General features: G+C 42.1%; 2 protein-coding genes across 2 annotated transcripts; one reads left to right on the forward strand and one right to left on the reverse strand.

Annotated features, from left to right (window-relative positions):
- Positions 1-22: 22 nt before the first annotated feature.
- Positions 23-9,569, forward strand: KIF20A (kinesin family member 20A). The gene is made up of 19 exons (XM_058541095.1): positions 23-131; positions 591-776; positions 2,595-2,684; positions 2,787-2,906; positions 3,499-3,637; positions 3,754-3,941; positions 4,028-4,157; positions 4,339-4,533; positions 4,647-4,758; positions 4,860-4,928; positions 5,370-5,513; positions 5,663-5,828; positions 5,942-6,106; positions 6,228-6,367; positions 6,504-6,606; positions 6,921-7,119; positions 7,368-7,459; positions 7,690-7,827; positions 9,006-9,569. Exons 2-19 carry the CDS (start codon positions 612-614, stop codon positions 9,324-9,326), a joined length of 2,676 nt encoding a protein of 891 aa, XP_058397078.1. The 5' UTR covers positions 23-131; positions 591-611; the 3' UTR covers positions 9,327-9,569.
- Positions 9,538-25,921, reverse strand: CDC23 (cell division cycle 23). Its single transcript, XM_058541104.1, has 16 exons — positions 25,760-25,921; positions 25,599-25,671; positions 23,521-23,658; positions 22,607-22,649; positions 21,982-22,087; positions 21,744-21,876; positions 20,018-20,195; positions 19,835-19,932; positions 19,599-19,680; positions 13,474-13,627; positions 13,234-13,353; positions 12,844-12,919; positions 12,458-12,519; positions 11,679-11,757; positions 11,482-11,601; positions 9,538-11,280 (listed from the first exon to the last, which is right to left on the reverse strand). The coding sequence occupies exons 1-16, from the start codon at positions 25,918-25,920 to the stop codon at positions 11,110-11,112; spliced, it is 1,794 nt and encodes a 597-aa protein (XP_058397087.1). The 5' UTR covers position 25,921; the 3' UTR covers positions 9,538-11,109.
- Positions 25,922-27,771: the final 1,850 nt, after the last annotated feature.

Consider the following 27,771-nt stretch of genomic DNA (forward strand, 5'->3'; position numbering starts at 1 on the left):
CAGTAACAAAAGGTGTGCCTCGTGGGCGGAGTTGTGCTCTCTGGCAGCGAAAGTCCAGGTTCGGCGGCGAAAATCAAGGTTCGGTGGCAGAGTGTGAGTGACCGGAGAAGGACCAAGTGTCGCGTCTTCAGGTGAGTGTGGGGCTGTGCTGGAGCCCAGCTGGAGTACCAGCTCTTGCCCTCGCGGAATAGGCTTTCAGAAAGCGGTGCTGCTGCCATCCCTTGTTTTCTTAATACCTCTGTCCTCACTGTGGGCCTCCGGCCGAGGTTGGAGAAGGAACCTAGCCTACTGACACTACCTCCACAACACCGGTGGGCAAGGCACCCTGCTTGGATCGTGGCCTTCTGCTTTTGGAGCCAGATATCTGTTCATTCCTGTTCGAGGTCGGAAATGCTGCCTCAGGCTGGATTAAATGATTAACTCCTCCCATCCCCTTCCCCTCTGCTGGTAGTTGAAGGGAAAAGGGAGTGGGAATTCAGGCAGCGAGACCAAGGTGTCCTGGGGCAAGGGAATTTTTTTTTCTTACCTAGAATTTGCAGCCCCTCTGTCCCCTAAGGTTCTCCTCCCTACCCACCCTTGTCTCTTTTTAGACCTAAGCTGCCCCTGCTGTCATGTCGCAAGGGATCCTTTCTCCGCCAGCCGGCTTGCTATCAGATGAGGAGGTCGTAGTCTCCCCCATGTTTGAGTCCACAGCTGCGGATTTGGGGTCTGTGGTACGCAAGGACCTCCTGTCAGACTGCTCTGTCATCTCCACCTCCCTGGAAGACAAGCAGCAGGTAAAGGAGTTGGTTGGAGAATGGCTTGGGGTACCCAGGCAGAAAAAATTTTCCTTCTACCCTTCTAGGTTCTTCGGCTGTTCTAATAATTAAACTGACGTAAGACAGATTAACTGGAGAAAAACAAATTTAATTTTGTACATACAGGCAGTCAGGCAACTGAGGCTTAGATGCCATCCTGAGCTAAGGAATGGGATAGGGACCTGGGGTTTCAAAGGGGAGGAGGGCAATTCACAGGAAGATAATAAGAGCAGATGTTTGGTAATCAAATGTTTGCCCTGCCATGTAGATAAGTCTTTCAGATAAAAAGTTATCTCTGGTAATAGCTCTCTTTCTGGGCCAGGCCCCCTCTGTAAAATCTTTTAGACAGTTAAGGGAGAGGTAAAGTTTTTCTTGAGTCTGCTGGATCATAATTGCTTTCAGCTCACAATAATCCACTTGCCAGAGTGGCACATTTTGGGGTGGCATATTCTGTTCCCCTTCAGTAGTTTGGGGGCAGAAAGTGATATCCTCAGCCTACTAGTTGTCCATACAGAGTAGTATGAAGTCAAAAACCAGCAATCCTGAGGGTCTGAGAGATCAATTCAAAATTAAGAGATGACAAGTAAAAAATGTAGAGTTGTGTGTCCATGAGAAGTATTATTTGCATTGCATTAATGAAACACCCTCAGTGCATACTCTCAGGTAATCCTATGAGGAAAGGCTAATAGTTCTCTCTCCTTCACCATGAGGCCCAGAGGTGTTAAATAATTTGCATAGGGTCATACAGCCATCAAGTAGGTGGAATGTACATTCAGGTTTTAAAATCAGCCATTGCTTCCATTTATGGAGCCTTTCTTTCTGCTAAGCTGGGTTTCTCAGCTGCAGCATTATTAACATTTGGGGCCAGATAATTCTTTGATATACAGGGGTGTACTGTGCGTTGTAAGATGTTTAGCAGCATTCCTGGCCTCTACTCACTAGATGTCAGTAGCTCCTTCCCACTTGTGACAACCAAGACTACTCTCCTGACATTACTAAAGTTCCCTTGGGAGGGAAATGGCCCTGGTTGAGAACAGCTCCACTTAGAAGTCTCCTCTTTTATAGAGAAAGTTTCATGAAAGCAGGAACCTTGATAATGTCCCTCACTGCGGACTACCATAGTCCCTGGGCCATAGTAGGCAGCTCTCTAAATATCTGTTGAATGAATGAGGTGGGTGCTATTATAACCCCATTCTATAGATGAGGAAACTGAGGCAAAGAAATTTCAAGAACTTTTTTTTTTTTACCCCCAAAGCCCCAGTAGATAGTTGTATGTCATAGTTGCACATCCTTCTAGTTGCTGTATGTGGGACGCGGCCTCAGCATGGCTGGAGAAGCGGTGCGTCAGTGCGCGCCCGGGGTCTGAACCCCAGCCACCAGTAGTGGAGTACGTGCACTTAACCACTAAGCCATGGGGCCGGCCCTAAATAACTTTTTCAAGGTCTCAAAATTACTAAATGATGGAATTGGGACTCAAATTCAGGTGTGTCTGCCTCCAAGGTGCCTAACTACTGTGCTTTGCCTTAATATCACAGGCTGATTTTCATACCGGTCAACAGTTCTAACTCAGATAATCAGTGTGTTAAGCCAGGTTTTCAGGATACTGAAGAGACAGGGAAGGGTGATAAAGTAGTGGAAAAGTCCATGTGTGTTGGAATGATTATGGAACCAAAGAGTAGCTGCACAGAAACATCTGAGGTAGAATGTTAGCGTGATTACCAGGAACTGTGTTATGTTTGCCAATCTTAAATAACTGCTGAGATTAATATGTAGTTCCGGCCTGGAATTCTGCCACAGGTTCCATCTGAGGATAGTACAGAGAAGGTGAAAGTATACCTGAGGGTCAGGCCCTTGTTACCTTCAGAGTTGGAACGACAGGAGGATCAGGTGAGTTTCTGAGGAGGGAGGATTCAAGGTAGAATGATGCAGTACAGAAGAGGTTCCCAGGAACGTTTCCTTCTGTGACAACTGTGTTTTCCCCCTTCTCAGGGTTGTGTCCATATTGAGAATGTGGAGACCCTTGTTCTACAGGCACCCAAGGACTCCTTTGCCCAGAAGAGCAATGAGCGGGGAATTGGACAAGCAACCCACAGATTCACCTTTTCCCAGGTACGGAGGTACTGGTCTGTGAACAAGGGACCAACGTGTAGGGGGTACTTCATTCCCTCTTTAGCGGGAAAGCTTTTTACTTCACTACGAGTTCCTTATATATGCATGTCTACAATTTTGGGGACCCTTGTGTGCTAGTCAATGTGTCAAGTACTTTATATGAATTAATTCCCAACAACTCATTATTATTATTATTATTATTGTCACTATTTTTCCTGACAAGGATACTGTGGCTCAATGAAGGTAATGTTGCTGAAGCCATGTAGCTAGTCATTGGTAGAGTTAGGACTTGAATCTAGATCCATCCATCTCCAGAGTCCACACTTGTGACCATTATGTTGTCCCATTGTGTGTGCAGCATCGGACTTAGTGGACAGCATTCCTTAAGTATTTGTTGATTTGGATGAAAGATGGACTGGCAGAGAGTGGTTGAGTCTGCAGTGTTTAGGGAGCAGCTGGCAGCACTGCAGGAAGAAGCTGCTTGAGTAGTCTCCAGAGCCAGCCACCCAAAAAGGGATGTATCTGCTGGCTCTGCACAGGAGGCAAGTGGGAGATGAAGAATGGGCCTCTGAGAAACTGGGTCTGTCTCTAGATCTTTGGGCCAGAAGTGGGACAGGCATCCTTCTTCAACCTGACCGTGAAGGAGATGGTAAAGGACGTACTCAAAGGGCAGAATTGGCTCATCTATACATATGGAGTCACCAACTCAGGGAAAACCCACACAATTCAAGGTTAGTAGGCCTCATAGGATTCCTGACTGGCCTGTAATGGTGTTGTCTTTGCCTTTTGATGCTCTGAGTTGGGGAACAGCACTTGCCTCAGCTATCTGTCATTCACATACCTCCAGGTACCGTCAAGGATGGAGGGATCCTGCCCCGGTCCCTGGCTCTGATCTTCAAAAGCCTCCAAGGCCAGCTTCATCCAACCCCTGATCTGAAGCCCGTGCTCTCCAATGAGGTAATCTGGCTAGACAGCAAACAGATCCAGCAGGAAGAAATGAAGAAACTGACCCTGCTAAATGGAGGCCTCCAAGAGGTGAAGCGTTGGTGTTCATAGAGATGGGGATAGAGGGACAAATCTCTGGAAAGTTTTGTACTTATCTTCTCCCTGGGCCCCTCCAGGAGGAGCTGTCCACCTCCTTGAAGAAGAGTGTCTACATTGAAAGTCGGATGGGTACCAGCACCAGCTTTGACAGTGGTATTGCTGGGCTCTCCTCCACCAGTCAGTTTACCAGCAGTAGCCAGCTGGATGGTATGTACCATAACTGGGGTCTGTGCCAAGTAACACTAGGAACCCACTCCCTGCTCCCAACAGCTGCGAGGGGTACAGACCAGAGGTTGCAACCTGAGTTCCACCTTCAGAAGACCCTGTAGGCCAAAAGGGAGATGGACTACCCTAGGGTTGATGCCCTATACATTGGCTTCTTCCCTAGAAACGAATCACCAGTGGGCACAGCCAGACACTGCCCCTGTAAGTGTCCCTGCAGACATTCGCTTCTCCATCTGGATCTCCTTCTTTGAGATCTACAATGAACTGCTTTATGACCTGTTAGAACCGCCTAGCCAACAGCGTAAGAGACAGACTCTGCGGCTATGTGAGGATCAGAATGGCAATCCCTACGTGAAAGGTATGGGAAAGTGGGGAGGCTGGCATGAACCCTGAAAGGGACTTGAGGAGAGACTAGGAAAAGAGTTAGGTGCTCGCATCTCATGTATGATGCCCTTCTTTCCTTGGCCTCAGATCTCAATTGGATTCATGTTCAGGATGCTGAGGAGGCCTGGAAACTCCTGAAAGGGGGTCGTAAAAACCAGAGCTTTGCCAGCACCCACCTGAACCAGAATTCCAGCCGCAGGTGAGTTGCGCGAGCCAACCTTTCACTGTGTTCCAGGAAACATTAGTTCTCCACCTGGTCATGTAAGATGTGCAGTGACTTTTCTTTTTCTTAACTTCCAGTCATAGCATCTTCTCAATCCGGATCCTGCACCTTCAGGGGGAAGGGGATATAGTCCCCAAGATCAGCGAGTAAGTTTTTCCATTTAGAAATTTGGGCTGGGGCCGGCCCCATGGTGTAGCAGTTAAGTGCACACGCTCCACTGTTGGCGGCCTGGGTTCAGATCCCAGGTGCGCACCAACACACCGCTTGTCAGGCCATGCTGTGGCGGCATCCCATATAAAGTAGAGGAAGATAGGCACAGATGTTAGCCCAGGGCCAGTCTTCCTCGGCAAAAAGAGGAGGATTGGCATGGATGTTAGCTCACCGCTGATCTTCCTCGCAAAAATAAATAAATAAATAAATTAGAAATTTGGGCTTCTTGGCCAGAGGAATTACTTCTGTTAGATTCTTGCTCTCCTTCCTTGGGTACAGAGATTCTTGGTGGGTCCTCCCCCACCCAGAACTATATGAAGGGCGGGAAAGCTTGTAACATGTGGGGTCCTTATGTCAGATCCTGCCCATCATTCAAGGTTATCCCTCTGTGATCTGGCTGGCTCAGAACGCTGCAAAGATCAGAAGAGTGGTGAGCGACTGAAAGAAGCAGGAAACATTAACACTTCTTTACACACCCTTGGCCGCTGTATTGCTGCCCTGCGCCAAAACCAGCAGAACCGGTGAGCTTTTGACTGCAAGCCATGGGCCCAGATGGCCTGGAGCTCTGCGGTTTGCTAAGAGACTTCCTGGTCACCACTGAGGATGGTGCTAGGATACCCCACCGGCTGGAGTTCTGCTCACAGCTCTGTTCTCTCTGATTCTCTGCCAGGTCAAAGCAGAACCTGGTTCCCTTCCGTGACAGCAAGTTGACTCGAGTGTTCCAAGGTTTCTTCACAGGCCGAGGCCGCTCCTGCATGATTGTCAATGTGAATCCCTGTGCATCTACCTATGATGAGACTCTTCATGTGGCCAAGTTCTCAGCCATTGCCAGCCAGGTCAGAAGCTATGGGTGTGATGATCGTGCTCCCTTTGGGCTGGTACCTTTATTTATGGAAGCTACTAGGGACTAGGTATGAATTCAATTAAGATTCTCCCCCCCCCCCACTAGCTTGTGCATGCTCCACCTGTGCAACTGGGATTCCCATTGCTACATTCATTCATCAAGGAACACAGTCTGCGGCCATCTCCTGGCTTAGAGACAGGAGCTAAGACAGACCCAGGCCTTGATGATGACATTGAAAATGAAGCTGACATCTCTATGTATGGCAAGGAGGTGAGAATACAAGAAAGCTTTGGTGCAGCAGCTTGATGCCTACACCTTTTCCATGCTGCCTTCTAGATGGGCCTGTGCCTTTTTGGGGCATGGGTATCTCTGACCCGTGTGTCCCTCCTAGGAGCTCCTACAGGTGGTGGAAGCCATGAAAGCACTGCTTTTGAAAGAACGGCAGGAAAAGTTGCAGCTGGAGATGCAGCTCCGTGATGAAATTTGTAATGAGATGGTGGAGCAGATGCAACAACGGGAACAGTGGTGCAGGTAGCGAGTGACCCCTCTTGGTCTGTCCCTTGGACCAGAGGGTGGGAAGTAAGGACTAGGATGGAGTTGTTCCTCAAGATCTGTCCTCCAAACACAATGCTCACAATCTTCACTCATTTCTCTTTGCTCCTGACAGTGAACATTTGGACACCCAAAAGGAACTATTAGAGGAAATGTATGAAGAGAAACTAAAGATCCTCAAGGAGTCACTGACAAGTTTTTACCAAGAAGAGCTTCAGGTGAGTTGCCCTGAACCAGCCCCAGCTAGCTACTCAGATTCCCATAACTAGCTTGCCTGAGGTAAACAGATTTTAAAAACTCTAGTAGGAGCAAGAATATGTAACTCAGTTTTCTCTAGTCTCTTCAGTATTTTGTATGTGTCAATCTATGTTTGGTAAATTTATTAAGGGTTTGGTTGGCCAGGAAATGGTATAAGTGCTAATAAACAGGCTTTTGAAACATAAGTATCAGAGAAGGTTTTGTTCATTGTTCAGTCATCTGTTCCTGTAGGATTTGTCTGACTCTGGACGGAATTGTGCTGCTTCCCTCTTAGGAGCGGGATGAGAAGATTGAAGAGCTAGAAGATCACTTACAGGAAGCCAGACAGCAGCCAGTGGCCCATCAACAGTCAGGGTCTGAATTGTCCCTCCGGCGGTCACAAAGGTTGGCGGCTTCTGCCTCCACCCAGCAGCTCCAGGAGGTTAAAGCTAAACTGGAACAGTGCAGAGCAGAGCTCAACTCCACCACTGAAGGTGAGGAAGGAGAAAGGGCAGCAAGCATAATAGTGGTTCAGGGAAGGGCTGTTCTTCAAACTTGGGCCTTCTGACACCAACTCCAACATAATTTCCTCAACTCCAAGCTACATCCCACTGGCCTTTCCCTCTAGGATGCACGTGGCATCACTTTTTATATTTGCTGCAAGCTACTGTTAACTCAGTTAAAGAGGTAAGCCCAAGGCTAGAAAGCCTACATATTGAAGTTTCTTGTTTCCTTCCCTCAGAGCTGCGGAAGTATCAGAAGATGTTAGAACCGCCACCCTCGGCCAAGCCCTTCACCACTGATGTGGACAAGAAGTTAGAAGAGGGCCAGAAGGTAATTACCTTTCTCTGTTACCAAAGCTCTTACCTAAAGCAATTTCCAACACTCTATCCTTGATTCATGTGAGGACAAAACGTTTCTGTGCACAGTCCTGGAGAGTGGCTACTTCACTCAGCTGACTAGCCTTTCTAATTTTACTTCTCTTCAAATGGCTATCCAACTCCTTCAGTTCATTATCCTGGTTGACCTTGGCCACAATTTGGTTCTTACTCCTCCTTTTTCAGAATATAAGGCTGCTGCGGACAGAGCTTCAGAAACTTGGTGAATCTCTCCAGTCAGCAGAAAGAGCCTGTTGCCACAGCACCGGGGCAGGAAAACTTCGACAAGCTTTGACCGCTTGTGATGACATCTTAATCAAACAGGTTAGGGCAGCCTATATATCCCCTTCTCACCCATCAGCCCACTCCAGAGTATATGTGAGAGGGCAAATGCAGAGCAGAAGAGAAAAGTAACAATTTTTAGGCTAATCTTATAGGGAGTGGGGTTTCTCTTCCCTGCAAAATAAAAATAACCATTCACTGGAGCTGGCCCAGTGGCGTAGTGGTTAAGTTCACACATTCCACTTCAGCGGCCCAGGGTTCAGATCCCGGGCACAGACCTACCGCACCGCTCATCAAGCCATGCTGTGGTGGCATCCCAAAAAAAAATTGAGGAAGATGGGCACAGATGTTAGCTCAGGGCTAATCTTCCTCAGCAAAAAGGAAGATTGGCAATGGGTGTTAGCTCAGGGTCAATCTTCCTCACCAAAAAATGAAAAAATAAAATAAAAAAAACCATTCACTAAGTACAAGGCACTGTGCTAAGTAATTTATAGACATTTACTCTGTAATAACAACTCTAGGAAAGTAGGTACTATCATATTAAATCCAAGATGCTTAAAGATACCATTATTTTACGTACCACTAAGACAAAATACTAACAATTAAGCTATGAAATTTATCAGTTAATGCATCCTGATTTCAGAGACATTAAAATGTAAAAAAAAAAAAAAAATACATCTTAGACTAAACACAGCACTTAATTTGATACCTAAGAACTAAGGCTCTCAGAGGTTAAGTAAACTTATTCAAGCTCATACCGCCTTATGTGTTAGAAAATGTCCTATTCAGGGCTGGACCCGTGGCTTAGCGGTTAAGTGTGCACGCTCCACTACTGGCGGCCCGGGTTCGGATCCCAGGTGCGCACCGACGCACCGCTTGTCAGGCCATGCTGAGGCCGCATCCCACATACAGCAACTAGAAGGATGTGCAACTTTGACATACCACTATCTACTGGGGCTTTGGGGAGAAAAAGGGGAAAAAATAAATAAAATAGAAGTTTAAAAAAAAAAAAGAAAGAAAGAAAATGTCCTATTCAGTGCTGTTGGTTTGGGTCTTAAAGAAAATGCCCCCATTCAATTGTAAGCTCTGACCTTAAAGAGTTAATCTTTGTAAAAACAGTTGTTAGTAACTAGTAGTGGATGGGATGTATTACCTTGCCCTCTTGTTTCTCTAATATACCAGACAGAAATATTTTCTATAACTTTATTTATCTTCCTTAGGATCAGACCCTGGCTGAGCTTCAGAATAACATGATGCTTGTAAAACTGGACCTCCGGAAGAAGGCAGCATGCATCGCGGAGCAGTATCATACGGTGCTAAAACTCCAAGGCCAGGCTTCTTCTACCAAAAAGCGCCTTGGTGCCAACCAGGAAAACCAGCAACCAAACCAACAGCCCCCGGGGAAGAAACCATTTCTTCGAAACTTACTTCCCCGAACGCCCACCTGTCAAAGCTCAACAGACTGCAGCCCTTATGCCCGGATCCTGCGCTCACGGCGTTCCCCTTTACTCAAATCTGGGCCCTTTGGCAAAAAATACTAAGGCTGTGGGGAAGGAGAGAGCAGTCATTGCCCTGAGGTGGGTCAGCTGCTCAGCTTAAGAAATATGTCTCTTTTAAGCTTTACCATATACCTGGAACTCTATCCCGAATGCAATATTCAGACACTAGTTATTTTTCTCCCTCTTGTAATATAATCACCTATGTAATCTCAGGCTTTTTTACTTATTTGGTTTCTATGCACAAGTTATATTAAATAAAGATATTATTCACATTTTTTATTTGAATTCCAAATTTAGCAAAACCATTAAAACAGAAATTATAAAAGGGGCAGAAAAACTGAAAATCAAATATCATTCAGGCCCAGGGAAACCTTGCACAGGAATGGCAGTGGAGACTGGTAACTAGTATACAGCTAACCTAAGAAAGCTTACCAAGAAACGAGTTCAAGGAACATTAGATATTCTAAACCTTCCTTAATATAAAATCAATTATCATACATTAGGAGGTGAATGGGTTAACAAACTTGTTCTGGAAACAAGAATAGTGGAAGGCTGGGCCCTGAGCTCAGAATAATCCATAGCATCTACTGCACAAATTCATTACAGTAGACATTTAGTCACAGCATATTACCTCCTACTGAATACACATGCACAGGCCTGAAAACCTCCAAGAGCACAGCAAGAATGATTCTTTGTCTAATCAGGTGAAGCCTGGAAAAAAACAATTACATCAAAAATATTTATTAAAACATACCAGCTTGAATGAGTTTATTCTTGCCTGTACAGTCACAAAACTTATCACTCCCAAATGTCCACGAAATTATCTATAAAAAATCCTGTCTCCTTGCTTTGCTTTAGTAGGGGTATAGCTAACTCTATAGACATCTTTTGCCCTCAGTAGGGCCTATCAGCAGTTCCATGCTCAGATTCTTTTTGCCCTTCTTTTATTCAACTCTATTAAGTTACTTCCAATTTGAAAGCTTCTAGCAGACTCCTCAAAACCATGTTTTGGGGGCCGGCCCGGTGGCGTAGTGGTTAAGTTCACACGTCAGCAGCTCGGGGTTCACCAGTTCGGATCCTGGGTGCAGACCTACTCACCGCTCATCAAGCCGTGCTGAGGCGGTGTCCCACATAGAAGAGCTACAACTCTACAACTATGATACACAACTATGTACGGGGGCTTTGGGGAGGAAAAAGAAGAAGATGGGCAACAGATGTTAGCGCAGGGCCAATCTTCCTCAAAAAAAAAAAAAAAAGTTTTGGAAGAATGTTTCCCTACAGTAAAAACAAATATATAGCTTCACTCCATTTAAACCTAATCTCTGACATCAGAATAGTCATGCTCAGCAAATCCAAGGAAGAAGTCATGTCTATCCAGTGCCCTGACCTTCCTAGGGTATCCAGTGCCCCTACTGCCAGCAGAATGTAGAGTGGTAGACTTTTCTCCCTACGTTGCCTCTCTAAAGAAATCTCCCACTCCCAGCAGCAGTAAACCTTTGTTCCTGTAGCCTTGCCTGTACTAAAGTGCAGTTAAAGGGATTTTTTTTTTTGAGAGGGGGAAAGTTCTGGGAAGAAGGCCAAGATTGGTAGCCACTCTGAACGGAAGAGAGAAGTGCTTCTAATTGGCAAAAGACAATGTCTGTTCCTGCCAGGATTCTTCTGTCAGTCTACCCTGAAGGTGATGCTGTAAACTGTCCCCAAGGAGCTGTTTCCATCTTTACAAGCAAAAAGAGCTAAGGTCCTTGGAAGAACAGGCGTGGCCATTCTTTACATGGAGGTAAGGCTTAATATGGGTCTGGCAATGTGCTGGCTTAAAAGTAGCCAACTATGGTGTGACTGAAGAAAGGTTGAGTGGAGAAACTCTGCGTGTGGGGGTGTTGTTAGCAGACAGTGAAGCAGGGAGGAAAAAGGGAGCAGGCATCTCAGCGGAGGGAGTCTCGCCTTGGTTCCGAAGCTGTAGGATTTGCCGGAGTAAGGCCTTACCTTCCTCCCGAGTCTGAAACAAAGTCAGGCAACTGTTTCAAAATATGTCCAAGGCTACTTTCAAAAACAGGTTCTAAAATACGGATATGTAAGTTCCACAGATCAAGATAGCCTTTCCACTTACCTTCTTATCTACTTTCCACCCCCAGATCATGGTAAAGATCATACGTTTGAGCCTAAAATCCAAACCCTTTATTAAAGAACTGATACTCACATCATTGAATGCACAACACTTTTGGGCACAAGTTGAGGCTTCATCCCACAGCTTGCACTTAAAATAGTACTGGGCCAAATAGCGGAAAGCAGTGCTCTCCTCCAAATGTTCCACTATTTCCTAGATAGGGAAAGCAGGAATAACTGAGGTAATAAGAATAAGGTCAACAACCCTATTCTCATACTCGTAACACATACCCCACAGGAATAGATATCTTGGATATATTTGATGTAACATTGGGCAGCCTGTTCTGATTCAGTCAACTGTTCATGAAGCCTACAAAAGAAATTGGTCTTTAAGTACAAATCAGATCTCAAAGCAAACTAGTGATAAAAAGTAAAAGCACACAATTAAGACCAAAAAATGACAATATACAGACAAGTACAAATTTTGACATAAATGGCACACTGGGACTAGAATAGTATTAGTGCCCAGATGTGATGGTTACTTCATCAAAGCTTAGAATCACTACTCTACTAGTGATGGAGGGAGGGTCAGTAAATACTAGCTAGATAACACAACTTTGCAAAAATTCTCTGATAATACCTTGAATGAGATTAAAAAAAGATACCAAGCAATTCAGATTTTTTCTAAGAATCCAGAAAAGAACTGGCAGGAATGAAATTGCATTTAAGAACCTCTTTGCCTACTATTTGAGTTATTCTTTATTTCCCTGAGCCTTATCAGGAGATCAGTACTTAAAGTAGTTTTCCTAGACTGCTCTGATAAGAAAATTTCATTTCATTTCTTTCAATTCATTCTTGATCCTTTGCCTAATAGGAAAGCAATTCTCCCTTCAAAGAGAAGTGGCAGTCTCTTGAATCAAGATGGCTTAATTTCCAGACGAGTATTCATATACCCTGTTACTACCCCACACTCATGTAGGATGACGGATGGGAGGCTCTAGAGCATGCAGGAGCCACCATACCAGAGAAGCCAACAGATATATCAATAGCATTTCACTCCTTTCACTCACTTTGCCAGTTTCACCAGAGCCATTTTCTCCACATCTCCCACGGCGTAAGCTCTCCAATAACACTGTCAAAAAAATAAACTGGTCACTTTGACCACTGCCCCATGTGCTATGACTATCACATAAAGGCTCAGGTCCTACAAGCCTCCCAGAAGTTCAGACTTGCAGAATGCAGGCATTTTTACTACCTCTGATAGGTCCAGGCTATATACTGACATTCCCACTGATGATGTCAGCCCCGCTTTGCTTTTCAGACTATGTACATATAAATATTCAGACTTGCCTATGCAGTTAGATCAGAATGAAGGAAAATTAGCGCACAGATAGCCCAACCCTTCATCCAAACAGCAGATTTTCACTCAAATTCTCCAGGACCCAATTTCAGGTACCTTTTTGGCTTCCACTAGTTGATTGAGTTTCTCATAACATTCTCCTAAAGCAACCAGCATACGAGAATCATTCGGCCTGAGAGAGAGGAGGAATACGCAATCTGAGCAAAGACTTGATAGATATCTAAAGTCATCCCTTGAGGAGCCACCACCACCACTATTTCAAATCTATGCAAGGGCTGGTCTTTAATCCAATGCTTCATATAATTATATTATTTTGTGTTCACAATTAAACCCATTATAAAAATGACCAAACAGCATATGGCAAGTTTAAACTCAGATCTCTAAGAGTCAAAATTATTCACTGTGATTCTTCAGTAGGTATCAAAAGAGAAAGAAAAGTTATCAATCCTTCCCACAACAAACACGTTGTCAAGTGGCCGGACTTACCGAAGCTGGTGAGCCCGTCTATAATAATAAAGGCAATAAAATGGCATCTTAAGGATTTCATAGGTCTGTCCAAGGCCATACCAAGCTCTGTAGTCCCGCTTATTGACCTCAATGGCATGTCTAAGAAATGGAAGAGAGATGGTTAGGAGGGCAGAATTAAGGTTAGCAACTTGCAGGCTCAATAGAGCCTCCTAATATCACAGCAATCTGCTCCACCTCACACCTCAACTAGAAGCTCACCTATAAGCCTGAATAGCAGCAGATGTGTTCTTCATTTCCATATACTCATGTCCCATCAGCGTCCAGGCCCCAAGATACCGAGGATTCAATTTCAGGGCTCTCTGGAAATATAAGGCTGCTTTCTCATGCTGAGAACGCAAACTATAATAATTGCCTGATTGAAAAACGAAAAAAATATGAGTAACTAGAAAGGTAAAAATAAAAGTCCACTAAAATAGACAGTATTCCACAGAATGAGCATGAGACCATAACCCATTCCCCCAAAGTCATTGCAGAAAAGCCAAATTGTACGTAAGGGGAATATCATCATTCCCCTGGGAAATATACTTCATCTATCACATATTCTGGTTTAAAATAAAGTGTTCCCTAACACTGCAAGTTTTTCTTCATTTTATTTCATCTGCATATAGCATTTGTACACATATTTTCTTAATAAAAGGTAGGAGAGTTCCAGAGTATGCTTTAAATTAGTGGTTTTCCAACTATATTCCTATGTTTCTAAAGAGGTACCTCAAGGGTTAAAAAGGTAGAGCTCTGAGCTCCCCTCTGCCACAAGAATCAAAGCAGTTCTATTATCATTGGTCTTGAAGAGAGCAAGTGAAAGATATTAGGATTCTGTGAAAGATTTTATTTGAAGAAAGGGTATACAAGCCATAAGGTCTTATGTCAATTGGTAAATGGTTAAACAAAATGTGGTATATATCCAAATGATGGAATACTACTCAGAAATAAAAAGGAAAGAACTATTGATACACACTATAACATGGATGAACCTCAAAAACACCTAAGTGAAAGAAGCCAGACAATGAGACTAAACATTGCAAGATTCCATTTATATGAAATTTCCAGAAAAGGCAAAACTATAGAGATAGATGGCAAATCTGTGGCTACTGGGGGATGGGAGTAGAACTGACTGCAAATAGACCCAAAGGAACTTTTTGGGATGATGGAGTGTTCTAAACTGGATTATGGCTATGATTACACAACTGTATAAATTTATAAAAACTCATTGAACTATAAACTTAAAGTGGGTAAATTTTATGGTATGTAAATTATATTTCAATAAAGCTATTTTTTAAAAAAGAATGAATCACAGCTATACTAAGACTTGGAGGGATTTTTCACAAGATATTGTTGACAGAGAAAAAAATGCTGGGGCCAGCCCAGTGGTGCAGCAGTTAAGTTTACACGTTCTGCTTCAGTAGCCCAGGGTTCACCAGTTCGGATCCTGGGTGCAGACCTACTCACCGCTCATCAAGCCATGCTGAGGCGGAGTTCCACACAGAAGAACTAGAAGGACCTACAACTAGGATATACAACTATGTACTGGGGGCTTTGCAGAGAAAAAAAAAAAAAAAAAAAAGTAAAATGCAGAGAAATTTATATAACACAATCCTGTTTTTGTAAAGCAAACAGCCCAATAAACCCTGCATATGTGTATGTATATTTTTGTGTGGTATGGAGCATGCTATCACAAGTATTTTAAAGGGGGAAGGGTGCAGGAAGCAAAAATACTCTGCACTTTAAAAATTCTCCTTTATGTATACAATGTATGGGCATAAATAAACTAGACAAAAAGATGGGTTTAGACGTATATATACTAACTTGCAGAGATCATGATATACTGTCAAGTGGAAAAAGCAAATTGCAGAGAAATTACATGATACAATTCCATTTTGGTAAAAAGTAACAAAACCTCCATACATGGTTTGTGGGTTTTTTTCAATCTGTCTAGATTCAGCTGTTAGTTTGACTCGGCAGAAATCATTTATAACAATTGTCTGCACCCTGTACCTGATCATTTAAGTTCAAATTCAAGTTCACGTTCACCTGGAAAAAAAGATGGAGGACTTTATGTCCTACACGAGGATATCTTCGCTTCTGCCACTGACTCAAACTCATAGACAGAAGAGTAGGCAGGCTCTAGGCAGACTGTCCAAAGGTTAACTTTTGCAATACGAGAGAAGTGGGGTACTGGTAGCAAGGGTACAAACCCTAGCTACCAAAGGAGTCAGGATGACAAAGGAGATGTCAAGGAAGTCAGAACAGGCAAGTTCTGGGCAAAGATGAAGTAGATGAGATTTTCTGATCAGCCGGAACAGTTAAAATGTGCTGAATGATTACAATGTGCTGGGGAACTTACATTGTTATAAGTGCTTTGTATGTATTAATTTATTTAATCCTCACAACTATATGAGAGAAAGTTCTACTATTATCCACTTATGATAAGGAAACTACAGCACAGAGAGGTTAGGTCCAAGGTCACACAGCTAGTTAGAGCAGAACCAAGATTTAAACTTGGGCAGTCTGGTTTCAGAGTCCAAATCTTAACTATCTATACTGTAGTATAGGCTGTTTTATATATACACACATATATATATATGTGTGTATATATAAAAATTATAAATGCTGCCTCTCAGAGATTGGGACTCCAGAAAAGATGCAGAAGGAAACAATCAATTCACATCAAGATGTAAAAGCAGAAGCAAGGACTAAACAAGTAGGAGATTCCTGCCATCACTCTATTCCTAAGTTGTTTCATTCTCTCTCAGGTCCTCAGTTTCTTTTTTTCTCTCCATCCTTCTTTGTCTTTTCACTTCAGCTATAATGTAAAAGCTGAAGTATTATTTTTTGTCATATCTAATGTTTCTTATTCTTGATTTTTAAGGTAGGTGGGCTGAATTCAACAAACATTTATTGACCATATGTCAGGAACTTTGCTGGGCATTACAGATATACTGAGAAAAAAGGTTAATTAAGGAGTGCACCTCAAACGATTATTTAAAAAAAGAAACTGGTAAATTATTGCTTTTCATATGTCTAACTCCTTTGATTTTAATTGGCTTTAAAAAAAGAACTGTTCATTATCTCCCCTACTTCTATTTCCTTTCTTCATGTAAAGGGCACTGTTATCAATCTGGTTACCCCAGTCACCAATTTCTGTTTGTTCTACTTCCTAAATAAGTCCAATTGCCTCTCTCCATTCCTTCTGCCAATACCTCAGCTTAGGGTCTCACCATCCCTTGTCTGGTTTACTGCAAAAGCCTCCTAGCTGGTCTCCCTGCCTCTAGTCTTGCCCTTTCTCTAATCCTCCCCACACATTGTCCCCAGTCATCATTTGAAAATGAAAATCTGAAAACTTTCATCACTCTCTGGTTTAAAATCCTTTATTTACTTTTTTCTTTTTTTGTGAGGAAGATCAGCCCTGAGCTAACATCTGCCAATCCTCCTCTATTTGCTGAGGAAGACTGGCCCTGGGCTAACATCCATGGCCATCTTCCTCCACTTTATATGGCCTGACAAGCGGTGCGTCGGTGTGCGCCCAGGATCTGAACCGGCGAACCCCGGGCCGCCACAGCGGAGCGCACACACTTAACTGCTTGCGCCACCAGGCCAGCCCTAAAATCCTTTAGAAAACTCCTACTGCCTTAAGAATAAAATCCAAACTTTTAGCAAGGCATAAAAGGCTCTTCAAGATCTGGCCTCTTTTTGTACATTCCCACCTCCCACACCATGCTTCAGAACACTGAACTATTTCAAGCACAATGTCTATTTCATTTCACACTTCAATGCGTCGGCAATGCCATTCCCAAGTCAATCCTTCTCCTTCCTTATTCAACTCTTTCACTCCTGCCCATCCTTGAAGCGTCACCTTCTCAAGAAGCCTTCCCTAATCTCTGACTGGATTAGATGCCTTTCCTATGTACTCTCTTAGCATCCTATGTTTACCTCAATCATCACACTCAACCCACTGTTATTATAGTTGTTTTCTTATTGGTCTTCCTCAATAGGCAATTAGGGTAGGTCCTGCAATACAAAGCACAGTGCCTGGCATTCAGAAGATGCTCAAAAGACGTTTTCTGCATAAATGGGAGTTCCACCCTCACCTTAACGGACTTTATACTTTATTCATAATGCTCTGATATTGAAGACCGTTTGTTCCTAAACTTACCTATGTCCTCACTGGACTTATTATGTTTTTTAAAAGCTTATTTCCCATACCAGACTACAACTTCCTCAAGGGCTGGAAATATTTATTAAATGATTGATGAATTGAAGTTCTATTTATTAACAACATCCTGACCTAGGAAGGTACGAATGTATGATCTCAATGCAGTGTCACCAAAACCCAGGAAGGGTATCTCCCTCCTAGGGAACCTAGGCCTTCAGTCACAACCAACCAAGCTTACTTTTATCCAGGAGTAACCATTCATCTGTCTAGGCCAACTGATTATCAGGTCACACTAGTGTGACCAAGTACATAGGGCCATGGTTCTCAAATAGGGATAATTCTGACTCCAAGAAGTTATTTGGCAGTATCTGCACATTTGTGGTTGTTACAACCAGGGGAGAGAGTTACTGGCATCTAGTTGGTAGAGGCTAGGGATACCGCTAACACCCTACAATACACAGGACAGCCTCACAAAAAAAATAGCAGCCCAAAATGTCAATAGTGCCAAAATTGAGACTCCCTGATACAGAGAAACAGGAACTCTCATCTCTTTTCATAGGACTGGACATTCTTACAAACTTTTCAGCAATATTAAAGTTTAAAATATATACACTTGGGCCGGCCCCGTGGCTTAGCGGTTAAGTGCTCACGCTCCGCTGCTGGCGGCCCGGGTTCGATCCTGGGCACGCACCAATGCACCGCTTCTCAGGCCATGCTGAGGCCGCGTCCCACATACAGCAACTAGAAGGATGTGCAGCTATGACATACAACTATCTACTGGGACTTTGCGGGAAAATAAATAAATAAATAAAATTAAAATATATGCACTTTTTTTTTTTTTTTTTTTTTGGCGAGGAAGATCAGCCCTGAGCTAACATCCATGCCAATCCTCCTCTTTTTGCTGAGGAAGACCGGCCCTGAGCTAATATCTATTGCCAATCCTCCTCCTTTTTTTCCCTCTTTCTCCCCAAAGCCCCAGTGGATAGGTGTATGTCATAGTTGCACATCCTTCTAGTTGCTGTATGTGGGATGCCACTTCAGCATGGCCAGACAAGCAGTGCGTCGGTGTGTGCCCAGGATCCGAACCTGGACCGCCAGTATCAGAGCACGCGCACTTAACTGCTAGGCCATGGGGACGGCCCCTAAAATATACACACTTCTGACCCAGCCTTTCATTGCTAAGAACTTATTACACAGACCGAGTTGTATAAACATGCAAAAATAAATATACACATACAATGACGTTTCCTAAAGCAAATTTTATATTAACAAACATTGGCCACAACTTATATAATAGAAAATGATTAAATAAAAATGATGGCACGTCTTTATAATAAAATATTAAGTAGGCATCGAAAATAATACAAATCTAGGGGCCAGCCCGGTGGCATAGTGGTTTAAGTTCACATACTCCGCTTTGGTGGCCCTGGCTTCACAGGTTCGGATCCCAGGCGTGGACCTGCGCACCACTTACCAGGCCATACTGTGGCGGCATGCCATATAAAGCAGAGGAAGATGGGCACGGATATTAGCCCAGGGCCAGTCTTCCTTAGCAAAAAGAGGAAGATTGGCAACGGATATCAGCTCAGGGCTAATGTTCCTCACCAAAAAAATAATAATACAAATCTAGATGTACTAACATGAAGAGATGGAAAAAATATATTGTTGTGTTTTTTTTTTTAATTATTTATTTATTTATTTGTTCCCCCAAAGCCCCAGTAGATAGTTGTATGTCATAGCTGCACATCCTTCTAGTTGTTGCATGTGGAACATGGCCTCAGCATGGCCGGAGAAGCGGTGCATCGGTGCGTGTCCGGGATCCGAACCCCAGCCGCCAGCAGTGGAGTGCACGCACTCAACCGCTAAGCCATGGGGCCTGCCCAAAAATACATTGTTAAATTAAAGAAAAGGAAGTTACAAAGCAGTGTGTATAATGATGTTGTTTTTACAAGCAAACTGCACACACACACGCACACACCCACATATTTTTAGTATTTACACAGAAAAATATTCTGGAGCCACGGTCACCAACCTTGGGGGTGGAATTACAGTGAGCTTTTACACTCTACTACATATAATTTTGTTACCTTTGACAATATTCCATTGTTATTTTTACATTTGTATTACTTACAATAAAGATAAATCTTAAAAGAAAAAAGGCAGTGGCTCTTACCAATTACACAGCATGTTTCTACACGATATTTATCAATTTCACAGAGGTTGTGAGCCAGATAACTCAACTCAGATTTCATGCTCTGGAAGAAGCAAAAAAGATGATTTAAGATGATTTAAGCATGAAAAACAAACTCCCTAAATTATTTTTCTTGTAGCTAATGCTACTGGGTGACAATACAAACCCGGAGATTAAAGCACAAAAGAGTTTAAGTCCAAGCAAAAGAAGCAGCTCACCCTGACATAAAGAAGGTTGGAGAATGTGTCCATATTTTCAATCCTGTAAGGGTCTTGTTTCCTTAGCTCATTAAAAATAGAGAGGGCTTTGTCAATATCTGCAGAAAGAAGATACAGAGTTCAGAAAACAACAAAGTGCCACATTCAGGGTTTGATGCTATTTCATCGTCCTTATTCACTCACCTCTGATATTGTGATAGGCAACTGCAATTTGGGAAACAATATATGAGCTCTTAGAGAAGCCCACATCAATGAGATTCTGATACTTTTGCAGCGCCTCCTCTATCAACTGCAACTCTGTGTATATATGAGCCAGAAAAAACTCTTTCATCCAGGTGTCTGGCAAAGACAGGAACTTCAGCTGGCAGCAGGAGAGAGAGGGACACACTTAATATACTTCTACCTCTCTCCCAAATGAACATCAAGGAACTATCTTTATTGTCTAAAGGAGTTTATCACCAAAATTTTATTAAAGCACCTAATAATGAACAAAAGGCAGTTCAACTAAGTGAATAAGAATTATAAGCACAATAGGGAGGAAAGGCCTAGTTGGGGAAGGCTTCAAAGAAAAGAAAGGATTTGAGGTGTCTCGGAGGATGGGTAGACTTGAATAGAGAAAAGGGAGAGGAAGAGAAAAAAGACAACATTCTAGGCAGGAGCAACAACATAAATAGAGGAAAAACGGTCACAATGAATGTGGGTGAATAGGGTGAGGAAACTAGCTTAGTTTGAGGAGAGGCTATGTTCTGGGAAACAGTGGAAAAATAAGACTGAACTGGTAGGGTGGGTCCTATGGTGCAACAGAAAATGGGATACAATAGGAAACCACTGCAATTTTTGGCAAGAGAACGATATGACGACATGGGTGTTTTAAGAATAAGTTTGGAAACAATATGCAGGATGGCTTGGAAATGAGAGTGTAAAAATGAGAAAGCTAGATAGGAAGCATCTATTACTTATAGGTAATCCAAATTTGAGATGATAACCAAGACAAACAAAGGAAAGGAAAGGAAACCAAGAGAAAAAGATGCACACAAGAAAGAAACCACAGCAATGTCTGAGGACTGACCAGATAAAGGGAGATAAGAGAAAGGAAAGAGATAAATATGACTCTGAGGCATCAACACTGGGTGTCTTAATGAGAGTCTATCTAGTTGGGAGGAAGAGAATTTGGTAGGCAAGATGAGAAACTTGGTTTTGTATATTTTGAGTTCAGAGAAAAACAAACTTTCAATGAAAGTCTAGTAGGCAGTTAGAGATAGGTGAATACAAGTAAACCAAGATTAAGATTTCAGACACAGACTTAGCAATATGTATCATTATTGGAGGAAATCAACCAGCCTGTCGTTCTTTAGTCAACAAAGGGAAGTATGTTGTTGTTTCCATTAACTATTGAAGAACAGCAAAACAAACTCTCTAGACAATATCCTCCAATAATGACTAATAAAATGATTGCAGTTTATAAAGCAATTTCACATACATCATTTCACTAATTAACAAATCTCTAAATCTTTACAGAGTCTTATGACAGCTCAGAAGAGACCTTAAAAATGTTTTTAAGATAATCCTTAATATCAGAGAAACCATTCCTATGGCATCTTTGGAATTAGGAGAGAATAACAGCATTTAGTCTATAAAACAAGTTACAGTAAAACCTGAATGTGAAAACATGAATATGTAAAGATATTCTAATACAACTGGATGCAAATCCAACAGCAACTACCAAACAAGAGCCAAACATTACTGTTCAAATGAAGATCTAAAACCCAACAGTGAAAGAGACTAGAGAAGGAGCGAAGAGGTAGCTATAATGAAAGGTTTAGCAAAACTCTTTCTCCCCCCACCCCATTATTACAGAATTATGTAAGACTGGAGCAGAAGGTTTTTCACATAGCTCATTTCAATTTACCATCTCTTTGTCTGTAATCAAGTTACAGAGTTCTAGCCAGGCTCCCCAATGCAAAGGCAAAACATGAGTAGCCTCCACAAACACATCTATGGCCTCTTTGACCAAGTCCAGTTTTCGAAGCACCACACCATACCTAGGAAAGAAGGAAACAACCATAGGAAAAGTTAATGCTTTATAACACTTTCTTTCTACTCAGGAGAATATGTTATAGAAAGTTCCAAATTACTTTAACACTTACAGATAAAGGCCAAATCCATCAAGCTCCCGAGCCTGGTGTTTTTTGCTGAGCTCCACTCTCAATTCTCTAAGAGCCTCATTTTTCACTTGTCCTTTCTCCAGGGGGCCTAGGAAAGAAACAAAGTCTCTTATCTAAGGGAAGACAGCTGGTCTTCATTTCATAGACCTACACATTCCCTTTGGCGTCAACCAAAGTTACACCCGGAACTTCCAGCAAACATCCACAAGTGGACAATGGTATCTTACACAATCCATTTATTTTATTCCAGAAACTGCAACTGATAACTGGTCTGCACTCATATTTTGTTACACCCACCTGCATGTTTTTAAAAATTTGAATTAGTTATCAACGTTTAAAAATCAGAAGCCTCAACTAAAAATCTAAATTTCCAGTTTTGCAGGCAACAAGGGAGGGCCCAGGGAAGAAAGCCCTGACAACACCAGGCCCATATTCCACAAGGCAGCTCTCAGCAGGAGCTGAGTGATAACCAGCTACTTATGCTCTCCAATTTGCACAAGTCCTCCTCAGTCTACTCCACACATTTATATTACTTGCCTGGCTCCTGTAGGCATTTGAGTTCCCAACCCCTGCTTTAGTTCAAAAGCTAAAAGAAAGAAATTCATACCTAGGCTATCAACTGTTTCATCGTCCTTCTTCTTTTCTCCAGACTGTAAGAGAAAATCAACAAATAGATCTTTTTCCAGTTTATTCTGAAACCTGTTCTAAAACTAGCAGCCTGATTCTACCTAAAGGGCCCAAGTCCAACCAAAATGGCATCTACTATTAGTCACTAATTTTAAACAACTATTCAGGGACTCTCACAGGCCAAATCTGGAATAATTTGAGCCCCAAAATAATTAAGTACAGTAATGAATTATAAACAATTAAAAATATAGGAATCTTTGAGTCCATATTGATACTAGATAGATAAATAAATGGAGAAGGGGAAAGAAGGCTCTTGCTTAGAGTAGAATGCCAAGTAATGAGTAGTAAACATGGAGAGGGTGCTGGAGTGGAAAATCATCATTTTGCAACATCATAGTAAAGAATATTTCAGGCAAGAATTAACAATGGATTTCTTGACTAATGGATATTTAGGTTCTCGACATTTTTTGGCTATTACAAAAAATACTTCAATGAACAGTCCTGTACATATATCATTGTGCACATATTAAAGTATTTCTATTGGATAAATTAAGTTCCTTAAAGTAAAACTTTCCGGTCATAGTATTTTAAATTGACATAATCTGCCAAAATTGACCTTCAAAATAGCTGTATGAACTTTTACTCCTAAAACAGGGGGTCTACTACCCCACACCTTTGTCAATAATAAATATTATCAATATTTTTAATATTTTCTTTCACAGTGTCATTTTTTTACTTTATTTATGATATCTTCTTTATTATTGTTAAGTATTTATAAAGTATATGCACCAAGCAGGCTATTGCTAAGCTATTTAAAAGATTAAACTTTTTCCACTTGGTTCTAAATATGCGTGCTTCATTGAAGGCAGAATGACATCTTAAAATGGCCCTCACCAGATATCTAGAATACATGTACAGGAAATAGGCTTTCTTGCTATTGCAGCCATGCAGGAAATGTGCTGCCCGATCATATTCTTTAACGTCAAAGTAGGCCTTAGCCAGGGTGTAAGCATCCATATCCTGGGCATCCTCCTAAAAAAGAGACAAGTTTATCTAAGCAGTTGGGAACAGGACAACAAAAGTTCAAATCCAAGAAGCATATTCATTAATTTCAAGATGTAAGAAAAAATAATTATTTTCCTTCCTCCAAAAACCAAATAGATATATAAAAATAACATATTTTTAATAAATATATTTTAATATATAATTTTATATATTTATTTTATTATGTAATAATGTCAAAGAACTTTTTTTCAAAATAAAAAATTGAGGAAAAAAATAAAAATTTAAAAAACTAAACCAACACACTCAGAAGCTTGTATTATTTCTGCAAATGTAGTGAGAACTTATACAGGCTGTAGTGTTAGGGACCTAGATTCCTAGGACTCCTTGATTTCCTGGTTTCATGACATTAGTGGGGAAGTTACTTAGCTTTTCTGAGTATTCACTTCTTCATCTGTAAAATGGAGCCAGTAATACACATTTGAAATGAGGAAAAAGTGAAAAATTTATGGAAAATGTCTGGCATTAATGTCTGACATTTCATTCCTTCTCCAGGCTTTTCAATTCTTACATAAATGCAACATACTATGCAATCACTTATACTTGAAAAAAGTTTTAACATGTTAGCATCGCAAAAAGTACAGAACACAGCTAAACTCTCTATGTAAAAAAATGAAATGATGCACATTTAAGTTAAAAACACAAATCCAGGGCCAGCCCAATGGTGTAGCGGTTAAGTTTGCACACTCCACTTCCGTGGGCCGGGGTTCACAGGTTCGGATCCCCGTTGAGAACAGACACACCGCCTGTCAAGCCATGCTGTGGCAGCGTCCCATATAAAGTAGAGGAGGATGGGCGCGGATGTTAGCTCTAGGGCTAATCTTTCTCACACACACACACAAAAAAAATACAAATCCCCAAATTCTAGGGATAAGTTAATTAAAACTTTAATAATTTCATTCGCCTCACCCTTCTTGCCCCAAATATTACCAGCACAAAACTGGAACCAAAACATATTCAGTGTTTTCTTCATTGAGTCAACATGTCCTAAATGTGGCCATTCAGCTTAGGATTCTGTGTGGCCCTTTTCACATCCACTCACCATTTGCTTATTTCTTCCCCTGCCCCTTCCCACTTGCATTATACCTTTTGGAGTAAGAAATATTGTTTTTAAGTGGTGGAGGGGGGAATCAAGAAATGGCATCTTCAGGAAATACAAAATGAATTACAACGAAAATCATGCAAACTACACAGACTATGTATACACATGTACCATATAGATTATACATGAAATATATTCATATCTCATTTAATTCTCTCAATAGCCACATAAAGTAAATACTATTATCTGCATTTCACAGATGAGGAAACTAGCTCAGGTTAAGTAAGTTGCAAAAAGTCACCAGTGTGGGGCCAGCCCCGTGGCTTAGCCGTTAAGTGCGGGCGCTCCCCTGCTGGCAGCCCTGGGTTCGGATCCCAGGCGCGGACCAAGGCACCGCTTCTCCGGCCTGTGCAACTATGACATACAACTATCTACTGGGGCTTTGGGGGAAAATAAATAAATAAAATTTAAAAGATCAGAACAGAATTAAAAAAAAAAAAAAGTCACCAGTGTGGTTGAGATTTGAACCCAAAGCTGTCTGAATCCAAAGTCAGTTTCGCACTGTTGTAAAAACCTTTGATTCTTCTCATCGTTATGAACATTGTCTAGGTTGGGCTACAAAACCTAAAAGACGAAATCTTAAGCAAGGATTGTTTACAAATTCTCTCCAGCTTAAGCAAGAGCACCACCAAATCTTCCAAAGCTGAAGAAAACCACACGGATAAAATCGCTTAAAACACCCAGCTCCTTAAATGCTTGAATTCCCTCTACAAACATTTCTCACTAAGCGCTTAGCCTGCTCCCTTCCAGTGACAGGGCACTGAGTACTCCTTCAGGTGACGGGGAGTGCTCGCTGTGAAGTCCTTACCTCTGTAATAGGTGGCGGCGGCTGCAGCTCGGCCAGAGGCAACGGCGGGAGGGAGAAGGCCAACTCCGCGGACCTGGAACACCCACACAAACTGAATCAGCTCCACAAGCCCCCCAAGGCCAAGGATCCGAGGCCCGTCTCTTCCGACCCCGACACCTCACCATTTGCTACTGTGCAGTAGGCCTCGCTCCCGGGTAAGGCCCGCAATAAGCAGCAGCTGCTTTTTAATTTCCCGCAAATTTGAGAAATCGCCGCTCGTTGACAGGACTGGCACCACAGCAGCAGTCACAGCCACCGGCACTACAGAACTGCTCGCAGCCATTTTCCTGGCTCGGCCACTCCAGCCAATCACCAGCGATAATACTAGCTGTTCTTTGCCCTAAAAAAGTCTGCTTGTTATTGGCGGGCTCTGGTTCCGGAAAACCAATCAGAGATCTTACTTCTCGTAACGTCTCCAAGAGGTCGGGAAAGAAGAGACAACCACATCCCGATTGGCCAAGGGCTACTGGGGCGGGAAAGTTAGAACCAGAAATGAGAGAGGCAAAAAAAAAGCTACGATCTTTGGGCGGGGCGGAGAGGAACGAGTGACTGGGAAAGGTGGAGTGGGAAGCTGGGGGTCGGAGTAGGGGCAAGAAAAGGTGCAGAAGGGAGAGTGCCCTGCACCTTAGGGGTGATGTGTTTGGATGAAAGATAGAAAGAGTGTAGTTCGTCGGCAGATTCTGTGCCTCTGGACGGCAAAGTGATGTACCTATCTAGCAAAGATGCCCGGTATTCTCTAGATTTATCCCTCAAGTAGGAAGATGCATGGCCACTGGTGGAGAATCCTTCCTCTTTATCCAACTTCTTTCTTACCTCAGGGGGGGAAGCTAGCTAACATTTATTAAAAGGCTTACCCTGTGACAGGTTCTGGACATTTATGAGTGTAACCTGGTTTAACCCTTAAAACAGCTCTATGATATTCATATCATCCCAATTTTACAGATAAGAAAACGGAAGCTCAGAGAGATTCCGTCACTCTACCAAGGAGACAGTCTAAATTATAACCCAGTTCTGACTACAAAGCCCAGCATTCTTAAACATTACATGAACATTTTCAACTTTTTTTGTTTTTAACCCTTTCATAGTAATATATGATTTTACCAACTCCCTTGGGAACTTTTTGAACCATTTTATCATTCTTGGGGTGTTATATAGAAGTGATTTTAGGTAAAGCATATTGTTTTAGATTAATATATATTATTAAAAGTTGTATTATAAAGTCAACTTTATTGCACCATAATATATAGTATATGAAGGCAAAATTCTATTTTTTTCTTATTTCACAACTGATGCACACTTTATATTTGTTCTAAATTTATAATTTAAGAAAAAAGCATGATGTGTTAGCAAATACAAAAATTACATTATATCATACCCATGAATATATGTATTGAATATAAACTGAATAAATACTGACACAGGACAAAAAGTAACTGTTTATGGTATTATATGTTGTCAAATAATGCTTTTTAGGACTTGTTTAGAATTCTTACATTTTGCCCTTGAAAATATCAAATTGTTTATGATTGTATATAATTTTGTAATTTTTATGTTTTGGTGTTTGTTTGTTTTGTGAGGAAGATTAGCCCTGAGCTAACATCTGATGTCAATCCTCCTCTTTTTTCTGAGGAAGATTGGCCCTGGGCTAACATCCGTGCCCATCTGCCTCTAGTTTATATGGGACGCCACTACGGCATGGCTTGACAAGCGGTGCATCAGTGCATGCCAGGGATCTGAAGCTGCGAACCCTGGGCCGCCAAAGTGGAGCACGCCCACTTAACCGCTATGCCACCGGGCCAGCAGCTATGTTTTTCTTTATGTAATGTTACATAACATTTATTCCTCCACCATTCCCCCCCCACTCCCTGTTATTACATGGACTTTGTACTTTTCTATTTTATAACACATTTTTTCTATTACAAAAATAACGTATGGTCAATGCAGAAAACTGGAAGAATAGAGTAATTATAAAGAAAAATAAATATACCACTACACCCCTATTAGAATGGCGGAAACCCAGAACACTGACAACACCAAATGCTGACAAGGCTGTGGAGCAACAAGAACTCTCATTCCTTGCTGGTGGGAATGCAAAATATACAACCACTTTGGAAGACAGTTTGGCAGTTTCTTA

This window comes from Diceros bicornis, chromosome 1, assembly GCF_020826845.1.
Source record: "Diceros bicornis minor isolate mBicDic1 chromosome 1, mDicBic1.mat.cur, whole genome shotgun sequence".
Taxonomy (NCBI): Eukaryota; Metazoa; Chordata; class Mammalia; order Perissodactyla; family Rhinocerotidae; genus Diceros; species Diceros bicornis.